At 36.9% G+C, this 20,557-nt stretch overlaps 1 protein-coding gene across 2 annotated transcripts in view; it reads left to right on the top strand.

Moving 5' to 3' along the window:
- The window catches only part of SPOPL (speckle-type POZ protein-like), a 32,230-nt gene extending 13,472 nt beyond the window's left edge, over positions 1-18,758 (top strand). The window contains exons 7-10 of one of the 2 annotated variants that reach the window (XM_006834570.1): positions 346-468; positions 13,529-13,671; positions 13,758-13,811; positions 18,093-18,758. In XM_006834570.1, coding sequence (XP_006834633.1) covers positions 346-468; positions 13,529-13,671; positions 13,758-13,811; positions 18,093-18,237 — 465 coding nt within the window. In that variant the 3' untranslated portion in view covers positions 18,238-18,758. The remainder of the gene's footprint in view (positions 1-345; positions 469-13,528; positions 13,672-13,757; positions 13,812-18,092) is intronic. The other variant, XM_006834571.1, reaches the window with a different exon arrangement.
- Positions 18,759-20,557: the final 1,799 nt, after the last annotated feature.

Below are 20,557 nucleotides of genomic sequence, written 5' to 3'. Positions count from 1 at the left end.
TGCCCTCATCTTCTTGAGATACCAAAATCTGAATTGTTTTGTTTGGCTTTAAAAAAAACAAAAAAAATTTAACTGCTTTAAGTTGAGGGATTGGGGCTCATTTTCCCATAAGGCAGTGCTTGGCCTGACTTTTTCAGTTGGTCATAGCCCCCATGTCTCATGCAGTATGTGCCTCTCCTACTAGACCTGCTCACTGCACTATGTTTATAAGGTTGAGAAATATCTCTAATTTGACATTTGAGTTGTAAAGTAGTTTAGTACAGTTTTGAGGATTTTAAATTACTGCCAAAGAGTCACTGGTTTATTTGTGTGTTCTTTAAATACTACCTTTTTTTCTAATCACAGAATCGAGTGGAAATACATGATGTAGATCCTGAGGTTTTTAAAGAAATGATGAGATTCATTTACACAGGGAAAGCCCCGAACCTTGACAAAATGGCTGACAACTTGTTAGCAGCTGCAGACAAAGTAAGTAATTAGGTCGTATGCAACTTAAAATGTCCTCAAGCTTGATTTATATAGAAAGCTGTTATCTTATGGAAACCCCAAATAACTTGAAATATTGAATTAGTTTGTACTGTTTGTGTATGGTTCTTGAGGATTTTATGAACTGGCATACAGAGGGATAATACGGAAATGAGATCATGTAAATCAAGGAGATGTAATTTGCGCTAGTTAGAGCATATGGAAAAGAATAAGTATTTCATGGAAATTCAAACTGTAAAATAGTTTTAAATCAATCTTTATTCCCCTTTATAAGAACACATACCCAGTAGCATATATCTTACTGTAATTTTCAGGTATCTTTAATCTGTTTTTGAGAGGTACCTCCAAAAAAAGGCTTTTGTTTCAAAAACATGATGTGCTAGTGCATGACCTTTGTTTTTTCAAAAGTATAGAATATTGGACCTTTGTTATATAATTATATCTTTTAATAGCACAGCATAGAAACAGGAAAGACAGTATTATGGATTGTATGGTGATCGTCTATAATAGTGGTTCATAGGGCTAGGGAAGCTACAAAAATATCAGAAAGTCTCAAAGTCAGTGGTTTGTAATCTGAAAGCACGCATCCTGGGGAAACTTCTTAGAAAAATACTGATGTCCATGTTGCTTCCCGCTGCCCTTTCCCTTTAAAATATGATTTAATTCATGTGGGGAGAGGGCGTGGTTGTTGTTAGGTGCTGTTGAGTCATATCCTACTCATAGTGACCCTTTGCACAACAACTCAACACTGCTCAGTCCTTGCACTGGCCTTGCAATCATTGTTATATTGGAGCCCACTGCTGCTACCACTTTGTAATGCATCTTATTGGGGGTCTTCCTCTTTTTCACTGACCCTCCACTTTACCAAGCATGATGTACTTCTCCAGGGATTAGTTCCTCCTGCTAATATGTTCATAGTATGAGAGGGAGAGGGCTTAGGCGTTAATACTTATTTTAAAAGTTGTCAAGTAGTTCTGAGGTTTAGTCAAGATTGAGAACTACTGCTCTGAACTCTTTTAAACCATTTCATGTTCTTTTTATCTCGTGCATATAAATCAATTATTAGGCCAAATTGACTAAAAGAACCAAAAGGATACTAAGTATAAAAAAACAAGGAATGTGGAACTAACAGTCTATACACAGTATATAAAAATAGCATTTTGGAGAGCTTAACGGCGTCATTCCTCTCTCCTGTGACTCAATGGTTTCCATAGTAGTGCTGTACTCCATACGGTTTTCATGGCTTGACTTTTTGGAAGCAGGTTGCTAGGCCTCTTTTTTGGAAGTCTAGTGGGCTTGAACCTTTTGGTTAGTAGCCTAATATTTGACCATTTGTGTCATTTAGGAACTCTCACTAGAAAATGTTAAAATAAAACAAATAATAAATGAACAGATTTTGTTTTGATGACCTAATTTATATTCTAGCATGATTAATGCTTTGAAAATCTATCATTTATATTTTATTACCAACATTTTATATATAGCTCTAGAGCTGGATGGATGGATGTTTTAGTTATTAGGTGCTAATGGGTATGTTCCAAATCACAGCTACCCTATGTTCAATAGAACAAAATGCTGCCTAGTATATATTTGTTGGTAGTGGTGGTGGTGTGCCATGGAGACAGTTCCGACTCATAGTGACCCTATATAGTGTTTGTGAGGCTGTAAATCATCTTTCTTCCATGGAGCAACTGGTAAATTCGAAGTACTCACTATACAGTTAGCAGTCCAATTTGTAACCCACTATGCTCCCGTAAAGATTAACAGCCTTGGAAACCCTGTGCAGGGTCACTATGAGTCAGAACCGACTCCATGGCACATAACAACAACAACAAATACTACCAGGGTTCCTTGATGTGTGTGTGTGTGTGTGTGTGTGTGTGTGTGTGTGTAGTTGTTGTTAATGTGCCGTCTAGTCGATTCCGACTCATAGCAACCCTGAATAGGGTTTTTAAGGAGCGACTGGTGAGTTTGAATCACTGATTTGTGGTTCAAACTGACCTTGCAGCCCAGATATAGACGTATAAAAAATACAAACACATACATTGACAAGTCAGCCCACTTGGTGACTTACTCAAATTTCTGTCTATTTGCTAAACTGAATTCATAGCATAGAGAAAAGATAGGTGAAATTTGAGCGATTTCTGGAAATTTTGAATTATTTTATCTTTGATCTAGAACTATATTATCTAAACAGCATTATTCTTAAAAGTTTACAAGAAAAACTTTATGAAAATGTCATGCTAATTTCTTAGCAGTAATAATTTGTTATATTTTATTTGTGATTGGAAAATGCTAAATGTAAACATTATGTATTTCATCACTGAAATTAATCCTAAGAGGCATTTTACTAACAAGTCTATAAACTTAAATGAAGTACTATACAAATTGTTCTTTGTATTGCCTTTGGAATATTTTCTATTTGAGCTACTTAAAAAAGATAGTTCAGATTTGAAGACAATTAAAATACTTAAGAAAAGCATAGGATCAACACTGGGCTGTGGATCACAAGATTTGACAGTTCAAACCAACCAGCTGCTTCTTGGAAACTCTATACTAGGTTGCTATGATTTGGAACTGACTTGATGACACCTAACAACAATTTTCTATTTAACTATTGAATTTCTGAAAATATCATTCTTACATTTTTAGGTTTTAATAAAATTGGTTTGTTTATGCGTTTCAGCTTAAGGCTTGGAAATGGTCTGAGAAGATAATGTGTAACAGTGTCTAGCACTTACATAGGGTTGGAAATACTGCTTGTTTCCTAAATATTTTAGTGCCGGTTTGGGAATAGTCTTATTCTTTCACTTGTATTTTTGTTTTCCCTCATTTGCTGTCAGCAACTTTGCTTTCTCCAAAGCAAAAGTGCGTTAGCTTTCCTTTAAAAAAAAAAAAGAAAGAAGAAGAAAAACTTAAACTAAAAAGTCTCTTTTTAAAAGTCTGCATCTACTTGTTGTTTTGATTAAAATTCTGTCATGCCAACATAAATCAGTAAAATTAATGGCCTTGATTCTTATAAATATTTGATCACTGATTAGGCAACAGTGAACATTATCATTTCGTATCTTAATAGACCTTATGGTTATTTCTTTATTTCTTATAAAGATTACCATCAGAATTTATAAATTTACTACCTTAAATAATTGAACTTTAATGCCTTCTATTATCTAAAGGAGCTCTGGTAGCATAGTGGTTATGAATCGGGTTGCGAACTTTAAGGTCAGCGGTTCGAAACTACCAGCTGCTCCGCGGGAGAAAGATGAGGCTTTCTACTCCCATGAAGATTTATACCCTCGGAAACCCTGTACAGGGTCGCTATGGGTCGGAACCGACTCGACGGCACTTAACAACATTATCTAAAGTTGTAATGGAGTGAATTGTGTTCCCTCAAAACATGTGTTATTCCTGTAGTGAGGAGCCTGGTAGCATAGTGGATTACCAGCTGGACTGCTCATCGAAAAGTCAGCAGTTTGAGTCTACCAGGCACTCCACAGGAGAAAGATGAAGCTTTCTGCTGCCATGAAGATTTACAGCTTTTTTAACCCTATACAGGGTCACTGTGAGTCAGACTGACTGGACGGTACACAGCCACCACAGTTCCTATAGTGAGGTCATGGTGTTGTGCTGTACTATAAGCACTGGATTGCTAACCTCAAGTTACCAAGTGGTTCAAACACACTAGCCACTCCTTGGAAACCCCATACAGGATTTTCTGTACTAAGCTCGCTGTGAGTCAGAACCTAGTCAGTGGCACTTGACAACAACAACATACCTATGGTTATAATCCCATTTAGGAATGGTCAACCATAATGGAAGCACCAGTTAAAACAAGCAGCATATTGCATTAGACAAATTTGTTGCAAAAGAGCTCCTTTAAAATGTTAAAGGGTAAAGATATCACTTTGAGGACTGAGGTGCTTGGCAAAGTAGAGTCAGCCAAAAAGATTTCCAACAAGATGGATTGACACAGTGACTGCAACAATGGGCTCAGACATGACAGCGTATATGAGGATGGCGCAGGACCAGGCCATGTTTGTTCTGTTGTGCATAGGGTCCCTATAAATTGGAACTAACTCGATGACACTTAACAGGGTGTGTTTTGAATAAATCTTTTGAGAATACAAGAAGCAGATTAAGGAAACAGATGGGGGAAGATAGATGCTAAACCATATAGAGATTTCCAAGGAACCAATAAACAGGAGGAGAATAGAGACGGGGACATCCCTCCTTTGCCCACACAGAGAGTAAAATATTCCTATAGAGCCAGTGCCCTGAAGACAGATTTCTAGCCGCCTTAGCTGTGAGAAAATAAATTACTGTTCATTAAAGCCACCCACTTGTGGTATTTCTGTTATAGCAGCACTAGATGATTAATATAATGCCTCATCATTTTTGTAGACTAATTTGGTTTTGATAAAGATTATTAAAAAGCAACTAGAAGTTAAACATGATATAGGTGCTTGTACTGCAAGGTTGGCAGTTCAAGCTTACCAGCCACTCCTCGGAAACCCTATACAGGGTTGCTATGGATCAGGATCAACTCGACGGCACTTAACAACAACTGCTTGCCAAGATAACAGTAATAGGAACCAGATTTATTGTCTCACTTGAAATGATGTTATGTAAGTAAATAAAGCAAAAGATCCCACCCCCCCAATAATTTTTTTTTTAAACACCTAAGATATAAGGAAAAAATTTTAATGCATTGGACTTATGGCAACAATGGTCACTAATCCTTAGGAAACCTATGATTGTCCACACTTAACTACCTTGAGAGAGGTTTCCAAGCCATGAAGCACAGAGAAAGAATTCATGTGAGTAGCCGGCATATTTCTTGAGATGAGGAGTCATAGCTGAGAGTCCTGGAGAAGAACAAAGTGAATTGAGTTTGCAGAACAAAGTACTGCATAATAGAGAACTTAACAGAGAGAAAGTTGCACAAAGGTCTTCCCTGGAATAATTAGCAGAGTTCTGATCAATGCATGTGTGTGAGCAAGTTACCCAGACTGGAGAAAGAACTATGTGAGTGAATTCCATATAGCCATGCCTGACAGCTCATAAAGGCTACAGATATTGTCTCTTCATAGTCATCAGTCTGGAAAACTTTATTGATTATCTGGGACTAAACAGAAGAAAAAATGGTCTTGCTTCAGAGTTGCCTCTTTGCCTTAGTAGTAAAGAATAATTAGCCCTGGAATAAATGTTGCTCTGATCCTGCCTAGCAAATTTGTAAAGTACGAGTTAAAAGAAATAAAACATTTCCAAGTAATACCCTGCTCCAGAAGAAAGGTCAAGAATAGATTATTAAAAAATATGTAGCACCCAACAACATGAAATTCAGTGTCTGGAATTTGATTTAAAAAGTTACCAAGAATGCAGAGAAGCAGTTAAATGCAGCAAGTAATGGGGAGGAAAAAAAAAAAAAGCAATTGAAGCAAACCAAGGACTGTCAGAAGTTAGCAAACGATAATAATCATTAAAGCTGTATTGTAAGTGTTCACAAATTAAGTAAAGACATGAAAGATTTGAAATAAAAACAAAAAAGGCACTAGGGCATTGTCTGGATTCTTACTTCACAAGATAATGAAAAAGAATCAGCATCAGTCCAAGGCTGATTCTTATAAGGCTGAGGTCAGACATGTCAACAACCTTCAATTCCAAATTTGATAATAACCATCCTTCTTCCCACAGCACTTTTTACTCAGTTGGGTTCAATAATTCATTTCAGTGGCCATGCAACTCAGACACCATACTCACAGTTACTGAGTTAATTAGGGAAGTTAGTAGGTTACCATTTAGGATCAGAAATGCTTAGGTCACAGTCTTGGGTCAGGACAGCTTTTCCCAGCCATGCCATCATGCAGGCCTTTCTCTGGCTCTGCTCTGCTTAGATAGTGTTACTCTTTTAGTGGTGTTGATAAGTACCCAAAGGGCACTTCCCTCCAATAAAGCACCAGGCCAGAGGCACTCAGCCCTAGCTCCATGGGTTAGTAAACCTTGTTTGTTCCCTAGTTAAGTGCTTGGAGGACCCCACTCCACAACTGAGCCTCTTTCACAAAGGCACTCAGCTTTACTTGCTCCATGAACTGGGACCCACTTTGTCTGGTGTTGCTTCTCCTTTACCACTCCTGCCTCTCTTCCAGTGTCACTGCTTTCTGTCCTTCCCTGGGTCAAGGAAGTTCAATGCACAGTGTTCTCAGGGTTCAGAAGATGCAGTCCATGTCCGGCTCCTTTTACTTGATGGTAGTGAAAATCCCCATTCTGACTTCTAAGATGACATATTTTGTAGCCACATTAGAATTTCAGGTTTTTAGAATAACAAGCTAACCCTATTAACAACCATTCACAACTAAATCATATGATCCTATCAGCATCTTTTCTCCCCCATTCTCTTTCCCCGACCCATCAGGGAAAAAAATGTGTGGTGAGAGTTATAAAGACTATGCATAAAAAAACCTGTATGAAGTAATTCACTGAATTGCAAGTTTCAAACTAGGTTTGTTTAGCTGAGAAATATGTTAGATCTAGCAGCAGATGAAGAATTTTGGTTGAAAAGAATAGTGAAACTGATGACCTTTAAATTCATTGAAATAATAAAACAAGGGATTATAGCTAATAAGAAAATATAGATAAAATGGAGTAAGAAGGATACCATTAATCCAAAGGAAGGCAGAAAAAGATGAGGAAACAAAACAAATAGCAAGATAACAGGCTTAAATCTAACCATATTAAGTGTTGTAAACATATAAAAACAAAGATTGCGTGACAAGCAAAGACAAAATAGCAAAACCTTTTATGCTGTGCATTAGAAATCTGCATTGAGCATAAAGACAGTGTGTACTTCAAAAGTTACAGGGATATAAAAAGACTAGCCTCAGACTGGAATAAAATATTTGCAAAGCATTTATCTGAAATCTTTTAATCAGAATACATCTGATACACAACTTTTGTATTCTGAAAGAACTTCAACACTCAATTATATTAAAAAATTTTTTATAAATGGGCCAAAAATTTGAAGAACACGTCATGAGATAATGTCAAGTATAAACAAACACAGCATGCAAGTCAAGTGTATTAAAAGATGCTCATCATTAGTCATTAGAAAATATAAATTAAGTCCATCATAGGCTCCCTCACACACCTATTAATATGGCTAAAATTAAAAAGACCATACCAAATGGCAAGGATGAGGAAGAACTAGGATTTATGTACTGCTGGAGGGAATGTAAAATGATAAACCTACTTTGGAACAGAGTGAAGTATCCCCTTACACTGTTAGACTACTGCCTCCTCTTCTATGTACAGGTTTTACATGAGCACAGTTAAGTGTTTTAGAATTCCTAGTCTTCGTAATGTTAGCCATAATTTGTTTTTATCCAAACTGCCAAAATATCAATTGAGATATTTCAGCAAATAGATGCAATGCTGGAAGCACTCACTCCTTTATGTCAAGAAATTTGGAAGATAGCTACCTGGCCAACTGACTAGAAGAGATTCATATTTGTACCAATTCCAAGGAAAGTGGAATATGGAAATTACCAAATAATATCATTAGTATCACATGGAAGTAAAATTTTACAGAAGATAATTAAAAAACAGTTACAGAAATATATCAACATGAAATTGACAGTTCAAGCTGGACTCAGAAGAGGATATGGAAAAATGGGTATCATTGTTGAGGTCAAACGGATCTTGGTTGATAATGTAAAATACCAGAATAACACAGCATCAGGATTGAAGGAAGAGTCTTTGGCAACCTGCAGTATGCAGATGACCTTGCTTGCTGACAATAAAGAAGTCTTGAAGCACTTAGTGATGAAGATCAAAGACTACAACCTTCTATATTTATTACCCATCATCATTAAAAGAACAAAAACCCTTACAACTGGACCAGTAAGCAACATCAATTTTAAAAAATGGAAGTTTTCAAGAATTTCATTTTACCTGGCTTCACAATCAATGGCCATGCAAGAGTAGTCAAGAAATTATAAACTTATTACATTGGGCAAATCTGCCACAAAACACCTCTCTAAACTGTTAAAAAGCAAAGTTGCTACTTTGAGGACTAAAAGGTGTGTGCATAGCCTAACTCACAGAGTCCTAGTGTGGAGCTGTGCGTTAATGTGCTGGACTCCAAAGTCAGTTTGAACAAAAAGGTTAGTGGGTCAAGCTCACCAACCACTACTCAGAAAACCGTACAGGGGGTCACTGTGGGTTGGAACCGACTTGATGGTACCTAACAACAAAAGCAACAACCTAACTCACGGTATTTTCAGTTGCTTCATATGCATGTGAAAGTTAGACAATGAATAAGGAAGACAAAGAATTGATGCCTTTGAATTATGGTTGATGAATACTGTTGAATATTCCCTTGGAAATCTTTCTTGGGAGAAATAGAGTCAGAATGCTCCTCAGAAACAAGAATAGTGAGACTTAGTCTCACATACTTTGGACATGATATTAGGAGGATCTCATGACTGGTAAGTAAATGACCAGCAAAATGAGGACCCTAAATAACAAGATAGGTTGACCGAATAACTGCAGCAGTGTGCTGAAAACAGCAATGTTTGTGAGCTGGCACAAGATTTGGTAGTGTTTTATTCTGTTGTACATTGGTCACTATGAGTTGGAACCAACTTGACAACACCTAAGAACAAAAACACTTTGGAACTCAGTTTGGCAGCTTCTTAAAAAGCTGAATAACACACTTTCATGATCCAGTGATTCTACCCAGGAGAAAGACAGCATATGTTTGTGCAAAGACTTACATACTAATGTTCATAGCAACTTTTATTTATTTAAAAAAAAAAAAAAAATACTGTGAATTGAATAAAGATTTACAGAACAAATCATCAGTTTTACATTCAGCAAATCATATACTTTGCTTCATTACAATGATAGCAATACCCTCCTTGCAATACCGTCCATGTACCATCCATTAACAATATTTACTTCTATTCACTTTAACTTCTGTATTATTTCCTGTGTCTCCCAATAGCTTCGTTCATTTCTCTGCTAACCTCCCTCTTGTTGTATATTGCCTGCCCTGTCTTCCTTGTTAACGTTTGCTACCCTCTAGCCAAAGGAGCTCTGGTAGCATAGTGGTTACGAATCGGGCTGCGAACCTTCCAAGGTCAGCGGTTTGAAACTACCAGCCGCTCCGCGGGAGAAAGATGAGGCTTTCTACTCCCGTAAGGATTTACACCCTTCGGAAACCCTGTACTGGGTCGCTATGGGTCGGAACCGACTCGACGGCACTTAACAACAACAACAACCCTCTAGCCCAAGAATCATTTTCCCTCCTTTCGTAGATAATTTTAAGAAACCTATTCTTAAATTTTTACAATATTGGTCTCATGCAATATTTATACTTTTGTTTCTTCCTGTTCTGGAATTACAATCACACATAAGTTGTTACACTTCATGGTGTCCCACCTAACTTTTTGACTTTCTTTGGATTTCTTCATTCTTTTTTTTTGTGATTTTTCTACTAGCATACTAATATTGGAAGATTTATCTTCAAGGTCACTAATTTAGGGTTTCATTGCTTTGAATCTACTCCTTTGCCCTTTGAAGATATTGAAGCTATTTCTGAAATCTTAGATATAACTTTCTGGATTTCTAATTGCAGGTTTTATGTTGCTTCAAAAGTTACGTTTATTTTGACACAATTTTTTCTGTGTTCTTGTTGCTTTTCTCAATTTTTCTGTCAATTCTTTGAAGGTACCCAAATATTCCTTTGATTTATTTTTCAGTTAGTTCTATTACCTTTTCTTCCTCAGAAACATTTTCTGGCTCTGCATCTTGGTCATTTGTTTTATTAATTCTCTCTTGTTCCTTGATATGAGCTAAAATTGTCTGTTGTCTTTGAGACATTATGGTGTCATCATATTTGTATTTAATTGATGGTTCTATGTTGATCTATTCTTAGGCTCTCACCATCTATCTAGTGTAGGTATATTAGAGCTCGGAAGCATGTACACTATTCTCATTCGCGGTTTGGGTAGTGTTGGCTGCTGTCTATTGTTGATCAGGTGGTGTAGGTGCTGGTCTTGGCTCTTGACCATTGGGTGGAACTAAAGAGGATATGATTGTGACTGGGCTGTATGGAAACCTTTGCTGTCTTCTCTTGGGTAGGAAATAGAAAGCCCTTCTCTCTCTCTCTGTCTCTCTCTTTCATACACACACACACGCAAGAAAACAAAGCAGAACAAACATAAGGAACTGACAATAAAAAGAGAAGATAATTTTAAAAAAAGAAAAATAGGCAACAACCAGAAAAAATTTTTTTACTAAGTATAAAGACAAAGGAGGGACAGGGAAATGGAACTATAGAAGAGAAAAATAAGAGCACAATAAGAGGAAGAAATTTAAAAAAAAAGAAAGAAAAGAAACACCCAGGGAAGGGAAGATGAAAAGATAAAGAAGAAAATAGTAAAGAAAGACCCAAAGAGAGAAAAAAGGAAGAAGAGCTATGAGAAACAGAAGAAAATAAGGAAAGACAAAAGTGGAAATTAAAGGATAAAAATTCAAGAGAATGGCTAGAAAAGTAGTAGAAGAAGAAAGAATAAATGAACAAAATAAAAACAAACTTGAAAACAAACAAGACAGTATAGCTCTTGAACTGAAAGGTGAGAAAATTTTGTGGGGCTCCTGCAATCGACAAAGCTCACAAAGTTGCTGTAGGAAGGATGTGACTGCAGAGTTGCTGGCCCTAGATGGAATTCTTAACAGCCTCGGTGTTATGTATGTTTAAGGAACTCAATCCAGAAGTAGTTCTTGGAAGCCGTTTGAGAGAGCTATGTTAGGACCACAGGGCAGCTGCAGGCAAGGTGACTGGTTAAATGCTAGTCTGGTGCTCTATAGGTCTGGATCCGAGTCCGCCTAAATCCAGACAGCAAAGCTGTGCAGCCAGCCCCCATCTTACACTGACATGGCTCCCAACCACGTGGTTCCAAATTCCCAGTGAGTAGAATGTGCACTGGGTATGGATGAGAATAGAGGCTGGCCACCCCGCCGGTCACCAGGGAATCATGGGGAAAAAAGAAATCACACCTTTTGTGTGTGTGTGAATAGTGTGAAGTCTGTGTGAATCTACTCTTACAGGTCACCTTCTGTCGCCAAAGCTGCTCATGAGATGGTCATGCTGTATCTAGCTGAGGGTTGACTAGTCAGTTGCCCTCTCTCACCGTCCCTGCTCAGCTTCTCCCAGCAAACATTCAGTCCACTTCTCTAACCTTTTCTCTGAAGTCCAGGGTTTCTGAATTTTCATCTTTGTTTCATTTATTCTCTTCTATCTTTGTTGTAAGGAGCTCTGGTAGCGTAGCGGTTGCAAATCGGGCTGCTAACTTCAAGATCAGCAGTTTGAAACTACTAGCTGTTCCGCGGGAGAAAGATGAGGCTTTCTGCTCCCATAAAGATTTACAGCCTCGGAAACCCTCTGCAGGGTCACTATGAGTTGGAACCGACTCCACGGCACATGACAACAACAACAATCTTTGTTGTAGAGGCTCTGTGTAATGTATCTGCCTAGTCCCAGTGACTTTAGTTTTGTTAATCAAAATCTGAAACAACCTAAATGTTCATCAAGTGAATGACTAAGCAACTTGTAGTACAGCTATGCAATAGATTAAGGAGACTTGATGGTGCAGTAGGTATATGCTTGGCTACTAAAAATAAAGCGTGGCCTCAGTATAAACCATCCACTGCGCCAGGGGAGAAAGATAGGGCAATCTGCTTCCATAACAATTGCAGCCTTAAAATTCCTATGTGGCTGTTATACCCTGTGCTGTACACTTGCAATGAGTCAGAATTGTCTTGGTGGCAGCCAGGACATAAGGGAATACTACTCAGCAATAGCAATAGGTTGGAGTATTATAAAACAACATAGATGAATTTCAGAATAATTATTCTAGTATACTAAGTGGAAAGAAGCTCTGGTAGTGGTGTTGTTAAGTGCAGTCGAGTCGATTCCGACTCATAGCGACCCTGTTACAGGGTTTCCGAGGCTGTTAATCTTTACGGGAGCAGAAAGCCTCATCTTTTCTCCTGCGGAACAGCTGGTAGTTTCGAACTGCTGAAATTGTGGTTCGCAGCCCGTTTCGTAACCACTACGCTACCAGAGCTCCTTGTTTACGAATCGGGCAACGAACCGTAAGGTCAGCAGTTCGAAACTACCAGCTGCTCCTTGGGAGAAAGATGAGGCTTTCTGCTCCCGTAAAGATTTACAGCCTCGGAAACACTGTTCAGGTTCGCTATGGGTTGGAACCGACTTGACGGCACTTAACAACAACAACAACTAAGTGGAAGGAGCCAGAGGAAAAATGAGAACATAATACTGTTTATAGAAATCTCTAGAAAATGCAAAAATCTATAGTGATAGAAAGCATATCAGAGGTGGTGTCTGATGTGAGATAGGAGAGAAGAATTGTATGTCAACAGCAATAAACTTGGAAATGATTGTTGTATATGTTCACTATCTTGATTTGATAATTTTTTGACTATATGCCTTCGAAAAGTTCATGGAAACATTCCATTATCTTTCTCTTCCATTTTCCATAAACTCTTAACGCCTGTATATGATAAAATACATAAAAATATAAACTTTAAATATATCCAGTTTCTTATATGTTTATTTGACTTCAGTGAATCATAAAGTATACAACACATACACTAACATTCCCAGGAAGTTGTAGTAGTTATGAATATATTTGTTTAGCTTAATAAATAATAAGTTCCTCGAGTTTGAGTTGTGACAACATTCAGTGTATTAAGCTGGTACTTGATATAGTAGAAAAGAGAAGTACATGTACTTACTAAGAGAATATGTTGTGCACTTTCTGCAAATTGAAATTTTAATATTTTCCCCAAATGTGTCCACTGATGTTGTCTTCACATTAGGTTAAAACAATGATTTAAAAGACTTAATGTTCCTCAGTCCAAAGAATAGTCTACAGTAACTTTATTTTCTGAATTAACAATATGCATATGAAAACTTAGTAGTTTGAGTAAATGTTTAATGGTTATGTCTTTTGGATAGTATGCACTGGAACGTCTGAAGGTCATGTGTGAAGAAGCTCTGTGTAGTAACCTCTCAGTAGAAAATGTTGCGGATACCCTTGTCCTTGCTGATTTGCACAGTGCAGAACAGTTGAAAGCACAAGCCATAGATTTTATTAATAGGTAAGCTATGCTTGTATTTTAGTGGGCATAACACCTTCAACATCTTCCACCAGATTTTTTTAAGTGTTTTTCAATCTTCAATGCAGGTGCAGTGTACTTCGACAGCTTGGGTGTAAAGATGGGAAAAACTGGAACAGCAAGTAAGATGACATCAATTTCTGTCTTAAAAGTTGATCTGCATAATTGAGATTAAATGTTTGCATAGCCTTTGGTTCATGTACAATAAATATGAATCCAGATGTTGATTATATTTTAGCAGTATGAAGAAAACAAGCAGTTATTTTTTGAAGTACTTGACTACCGGGTAGATTCTTGAGGCTATACTCCTGTGTAGATCAGCTTCGAATATGAACTGGGACAGGCACTCTATTTTTTAAGCACATATATTCAGATAGAATGTATCCAAATCCAGGTATTCTAAGGATATAGATTTTATCATTACCCTTTAAAAAAGTCTTCCTGAAAATGTGGGGGAAACTTTTTTTTCCCATGAGGAGTGTGTTCTACAGATTTGCGTAGAAACTCTTTCTATTGGAATGTGAACTTGCTGCTTTTAGTGATATTGATGTTGTTGCTGTTAAGTGCCATTTAGTCAGTTCTGGCACATACCGACCCTTTTTAGAGTTTCTGAAAAACAGCTAGTGGGTTTGAACTGCTGACCTTGCAGTTAGCAGTCCAGTGCTTATCCTACAGCACCACAGCAGGACTCTTATATTGATAGGTGCCTGATATTCCAAAAATGCTAATAACGTATGCTCCCTGGTAAAACTGTAAAGGGTGAAATAGTTGACATATCTTTCTAAGCTTGGATCTTATAAATATGAACAACTTAATTCTTTCTACTTAGCTACTTTCAAGTTCTAATTATACTGCCAACAAAATTTAAAATATCTTTTTCAATGTTAAAAGTGTTAGCTTACTTTAGATCTCCTGGTTTCAGCTTACGTTATATCCCCTGGAGAAGCTGTGCTGTGTGAACAAGCCTTAAAAAGGTTTTTATTGAATAAATAAATGAAAATAAATATTAGGTATATTAAGATATATGTATATATATATATGTTTTTCCAAACAATTAATTGAAATTTTAAACATATTGACAATTTGCTATCAGGTAAAAAATTTTTTTAAAATTTTGTTTTTAGAAGCTACTATTTAGTTCTGCATACATCTGTCTGGGCATTTGTTATGTCTCAAGCACTCTTCTTTTGTTGTGGTTGAATGCCGTTGAATCAGTTCCAACTCATAACAGCCCTGTATAGGACTTCCAAGGGGCAGCAAATGGGTCTGGACTGCCAACTTTATGGTTAGCAGCTTATCCTGAAGCACCACACCAGTAGTACTCCATATAGTAGTATTCTAGGGTGCTGAGTATAAAAAGAAATTTGAGAGAAAATTCTTTTTGAGAAAATTTTCTACAGAATCCCTTCAATATAATATGGTAAGTACTATTAGAGAAGGCTATTTGCAGGACATTTAGCTAAACCTGGAGGTTTATGAATGACTTCCTGGAAATGATTTGAACTATGTCTTAAAACCTGAAATGGATTTAGAAAAACTTTAGAAGGAAGTAATGTTCATTACAAGTCAGAAAACAAGAAGCATTAGTTGATCATTCATTTGAACAGATTTGTTTATTGTCCAGTAACTTTACAAGACATGTTGCTCAGACCCGTGAATATGGTGGTAAATATGACAGTGTTTTCTTGCTTTTGTGGAGTTTATGATTTAGCAGCAAATAGGTATTACACAATAATTTTAATCAAGTGTAATGGTAGGGCATTTATAGCATGGAAGCATATAACAAAAAAACTGCTAACCTAATGTAGGGTTCAGAAAAATGTGTAGACAGAGACTTGCAGTATTTATTGATAGCATTTATTCTGATGGAAAGGTGAAAAAATATGGAGAGTATATCCTGAAAACAAGGGAATAAGATGGGCAAATTTTTGGTAAGATTTCAGTGAGATGATGAGAAGAAACAGTGTGCGAGACGGATGTTATGCGAAACTGGAGAAGCAGATAGAGGTCAGATTCTGAAAGACGATGTAAATAACAGTTTGACTTTTAGACATTTGCATTGAGTAATGGAAATCAGTAAAGGGTTTTAACCTGAAGTTGGATGTGATCAGATGTGCATTTTTAACAGTCTGTATTTACACAGGGCATGTGGAGAGATTGGTGCCAAGGGGAGGGAGTTGAGGAACAAAGTGGACCAGTTAGGAAGTTATTGGAGTAGTTCAGGCAAGAGATATGAAGGATGAAATTCGATTTGATTAATGACAGTGTGGCTTGGGCAAACGAAGGAGGTCTGATGTTTCTGGAGGAAGAGTCTGCAGTATTTAGATACTATGTTATGGTGGCTGGGTGAAAGGGAGGAAGCAAGGGTAACTAGGTTCTTATCTGTACATTTAGGGGTTTGTTTTGGTTGCTTAGTAAGAATATGTTATGCAAGGCTGAGTCATAAGTACAGCTACAGAATCATAGACACCTTTATTAAACAAAAACATCAAAAGGTGATGCTATTGTTTCTCAACATATAGTTGTATATACCACGTCAAAATGGCAGTTCTGGCATCTTTGAAGGACTCAAATCGTGTTCTTTTGAAATTTTATCTGAGTGTTGAGAACAAATTAGTCTGAAGGGACAATATCAGAGATGTAGAGTGTTGGGATGACGTTTCCTTTTAGGATAGCCATTGTTGTACTTGAAGAAAGAACCAGGTGCAATGTTGTAATGGGAAAAAAAATTCTTGGTGCAACTTTCCTGGCCTTTTTCTCACGAATGCAGTTTTCCATTTTCTTAAACTTCTTCCTAATAAGCCCCCATAATTGTCCTGTGTCCTTATGATAAAATCTGTTATGATTTCCCCTTTGGAATCCAATAAAGTCAGTCTCCATAAATTTCCAAACTGACTTCTATGATGCCTTGAATTCATCTTTGTTATTCTTCCTGACCTTTCTTAAAACCCTTGATGATCCATCTGAAAATTGTTCTTTTATGTGGTACAAGATTCTTGTAAGCTTGTTGCAAAGCTTCAATAATTTGGGAAGATATGTCTGCTTTAGTTTTATTAAAAACTTAGTGTCAGCCCTGATCTTTTTTCTATGGCACAAAAAGAACCCTTTTTCTTTTCTTTTTAAGATATCCTAACAAGACTAAGATCAGTGTATTACTGAAAGAACTTGTCTGTAACCATCCACTGACAATAGAGATACTTAAACACATTTGTGTAGAATAAACCTGTGTGTGTATGAACTGGAATCCTAATAGCAATACTTTTTTACTCACCTCATACATCAATTATAATAAGCAAATCTGTAACACATTATAAAGTGTCAACACATGAAAGTGCAAAGTTAGAAAGAGGAAAGAGGAAACTATAAGAGAGGACTTTGTTTCCCTTCCTCGAGAACTTGGGTCCAGGCAATGGAGAGCAGTAACAGAGGCTGCGATCTGATCCTGTGTATGCTGCTAGCATCATGCAAGCTGGGTTGAAGAGCAACAATGTAGCAGTTGAGAAGACAAATTAGGAAACTGTGGTTATAATGCAGATGTGAGATGATGTCAGCCTTAGCCAGGGATTCAGGTTGTTCTTCAGGAATATGATAGGTTTTTGAAAATTAACTGGAGAGGACAGACTCTAGAATGATTTGCAGGTTTCTGATTTGAATCATTAGAACCAGGAGTGTAAACAACTGATTGGATATGTGAGAGGAAGAATAGGTTTGGGGGACAGAGGTGATGAGTACTTATCTTGCAACCCTGAATTTATGGTTCTTAGAGATAGCAAATGGAGGAACCGAACCTGTCGGCATCCTGAGAGTTTGAGAACCAACAGTTATGATCAAATAAAATCTTTAAAACTGTGAACAGTGGGTGAATTAGATTGGATAAAGCATGAAAAGATAACAGTTGTTTGTTACTGTTGTGTCATTTACAATTCATGGCTACTCATGTTTGCCAAGTGCTTCTACATAGGTTTGCACAGCTTTGAGAAGCAGGTGTTTTTTTGTGGGGGGAGGATGGGGGTGGGGGTCTCAACCACTTTTGGATGGATGTGAACCACCAACCTTTTGCTACACAAAGGGAGAAAAACAGAGGGCAAAGGTTGAAACTGAGAAAAACCAGGGTGAATGTAGCAGATAAAGAGATGTTCTTGAAAGATCTGATACAGAAATTGTGCTAATGGGAGTAGAATTATGAAAAAGGTATCACATATTTCAGCAGGATAGAACTTCTAGAAAATTTTAATAGTTTCATTTACAAAATAAAATGCCAGTAAGATAAAGATGAATTCAAAATGTTTTAAATAAATACAGGTGGAACACAAATTGAAATTTAAAAAAAAAAAAAAATTTAATGACATTGCAACAATACATTTTGGAAAATATTCATAAGCATTTTTATTTTTATTTTTCAGCCAAGCAACAGACATAATGGAAACAGCAGGCTGGAAGTCCATGGTTCAGTCTCACCCTCATCTGGTAGCAGAAGCCTTCCGAGCACTCGCATCTGCACAGTGTCCACAGTTTGGCATTCCACGCAAACGACTAAAACAGTCCTGAAATCTTCCATGAACTCTAGGAAATGGAAATGACTTTTACTACTCCAGGTCCAGAAGAATTCTAATACACGAACCACAAGCAAGAGTAGTTTCTGTTTTCTTGTCCACAAAACAGAAACTGAAAAAGCATATTGCTAGCTTTTCGGGTGGATAATTTATGGTTTATTCTTCAGCTTTAAATTAGACTGATTGTACTCTAATTCACTTCAAGGCCTTAAATTATCTTCAGTGACTTCTCTTGTTCATATAATACTTTAATTTTTTATTGTGCCTTGTCATTTTGACCAAGGCTATGCAGGATTGCACTAGCTCCATAATGCAGTAATACTGATAACTGAAGATATTAAGTTTCAAAAGGATCTTCCATTATTTTGAGGAAAGCAAAGTGAATTTTTATAGGGTTTGTCCTGTTATCTTTTCAAAGGTTGAAATTAGGTTCTCCTTAAAAGCACTTGTATTGGAGATTTACTGAGAATGTCTCCGGTCTAAGTTCTATGAATACAGGTGAACCTGCTTACCTTCAAGGTAAGTTATGGCAATACACTGCTTCAGTCTAATTTATTTCTCATATCAGGGGGCAAATATGCAATGAGTTGGCCTGAAGTTTTAGTAAAATTTGTGGTGTTGGTGTGTTACCTATTCAACAAACTAAGATAAACATAACAAACTTTTGCTTACGTTTCTTTGTGGATTAATCCAAGTTTACAGTGACTGAGAAACATTGCAGGTAAGGTTTCAACAAGAAAGCATATTTTGCGCAGAAGTTTTTGTTTTAAGTTATCATTGGTTAAAGTGCTTGGGTGCTAACTGAAAGGTCGGCGGTTTGAACCCACCAGCCTCTCTGTGGGAGAAAGCTGTGGCAGTCTGCTTCCGTAAAGATTTTCAGCCTGGGAAACCCTATGGTGCAGTTCTTCTCTGTCCTGTAGTGTAGCCATGAGGCAGAATAGACTCAACAGCAATGGGGTTCAATGTTTATGTTTTCACCTACATTTATATGAAGAATTCTGTAGATGTTAAAAGTAAGGATGACCAAATGTAAACTTAATGAGTGGGCCAATTAAGAAAGATATATATATGCACTTTTAATGTGTAACTTTTGTATGCTGAATGGTACATATATTTTTTTGCTTTTGAGGGAACTAATAAGGTATAATTAATTGTGTCTTAACTTTTGAGAGAATTTTTTAAGACAGTTGGAGGCAACTGGAATGTTTGTGGTAACATGAGAAAAAGGTATCCTTGAGTATAGTTAAATTGGTTTGAATTTCAAATATTCACTCTTTAATTGATTCCTGTGTGTTCACACTTTGGAAAAGGCACCTCAACAATAAAGAAATCCTGGACAGTCTGCTCTCCTCCTAAAAACAGTGAAATCATATTACTTGCCTGTGGGGTGTGTACACTGAAGGAGAGAGTTCTTAGAATATGTCATACCTCAGTATGGAATCTACCCCCCACTCCCCCGCAATTCTCCTTACTGTTTCAGTTACCTTACTTACATTGTGGATGATATTGGAATTCTGCATAATGTGAACAGGATAGACTATTTATATAAACTGCTTCCCATGGGCCAGTTCTTTCTTATAAATGAGTTTAAGCTTTAAACATATACACATGCTCAGTGTTTGATAAGTGCTCACAGTGGTAGTCTGTTCTGGTGCACTGTCCCAGCCAAGCAGACAAGATCAGTGTCAGGTCACTCTAATATGACAGTATACTTCTGAGGTGAGATTCCTATTTCACCACAAGGTAAATAAATGTGTTTCACTGCAAACAAATGCACAGGCCTGGATGTTTGACCATATAACCTTATTCTCCAGATTGAAATTTATATAATTTATTTATTGTTTGAATTCCAAACAAACGGAAAAACTAAAGTTTGAGGTTTTAAACTAGATTTGATATTTGCTATCTTGTTATTAGGTACTCACAGTAGTGTCTAATATGTCAAAAGAGTATTCATATTTACCTTGAAAAACTACTGTCAAATTAGTAATTTTTAATCCACAACAAACTGGAACTTGAAAAATTCATATTTTCAGATATCTTAAGCATCTTTCTGTATAACTTAATTGAATCTTTGCTGCATTAACTTAAATTTGCAATGGGAAGAATCCCTTGGGCTAGAAGGAAGATTTTTACATGTTAATGGACTCTTCCATTCTGTGTAAGAAATAAAGTTTCAGAAGCTCATTTTCTTAACTCCACTATAAGAATGAGCCCACTAAGTTTACAATGTGAAATTTAAAACAAATTTTTAAGATAATGCTCTAGGGTCTTAGAAGAAAAAAACTCATTCCTCAGGCTGTAGAATTTTGTTG

The sequence above is a fragment of the Chrysochloris asiatica genome, unplaced genomic scaffold (genome assembly GCF_000296735.1).
Source record: "Chrysochloris asiatica unplaced genomic scaffold, ChrAsi1.0 scaffold00012, whole genome shotgun sequence".
NCBI classification, from domain to species: Eukaryota; Metazoa; Chordata; class Mammalia; order Afrosoricida; family Chrysochloridae; genus Chrysochloris; species Chrysochloris asiatica.
Note: the sequence above shows the minus strand (reverse complement) of the source record. Positions and strands in the feature narration are given on the sequence as shown.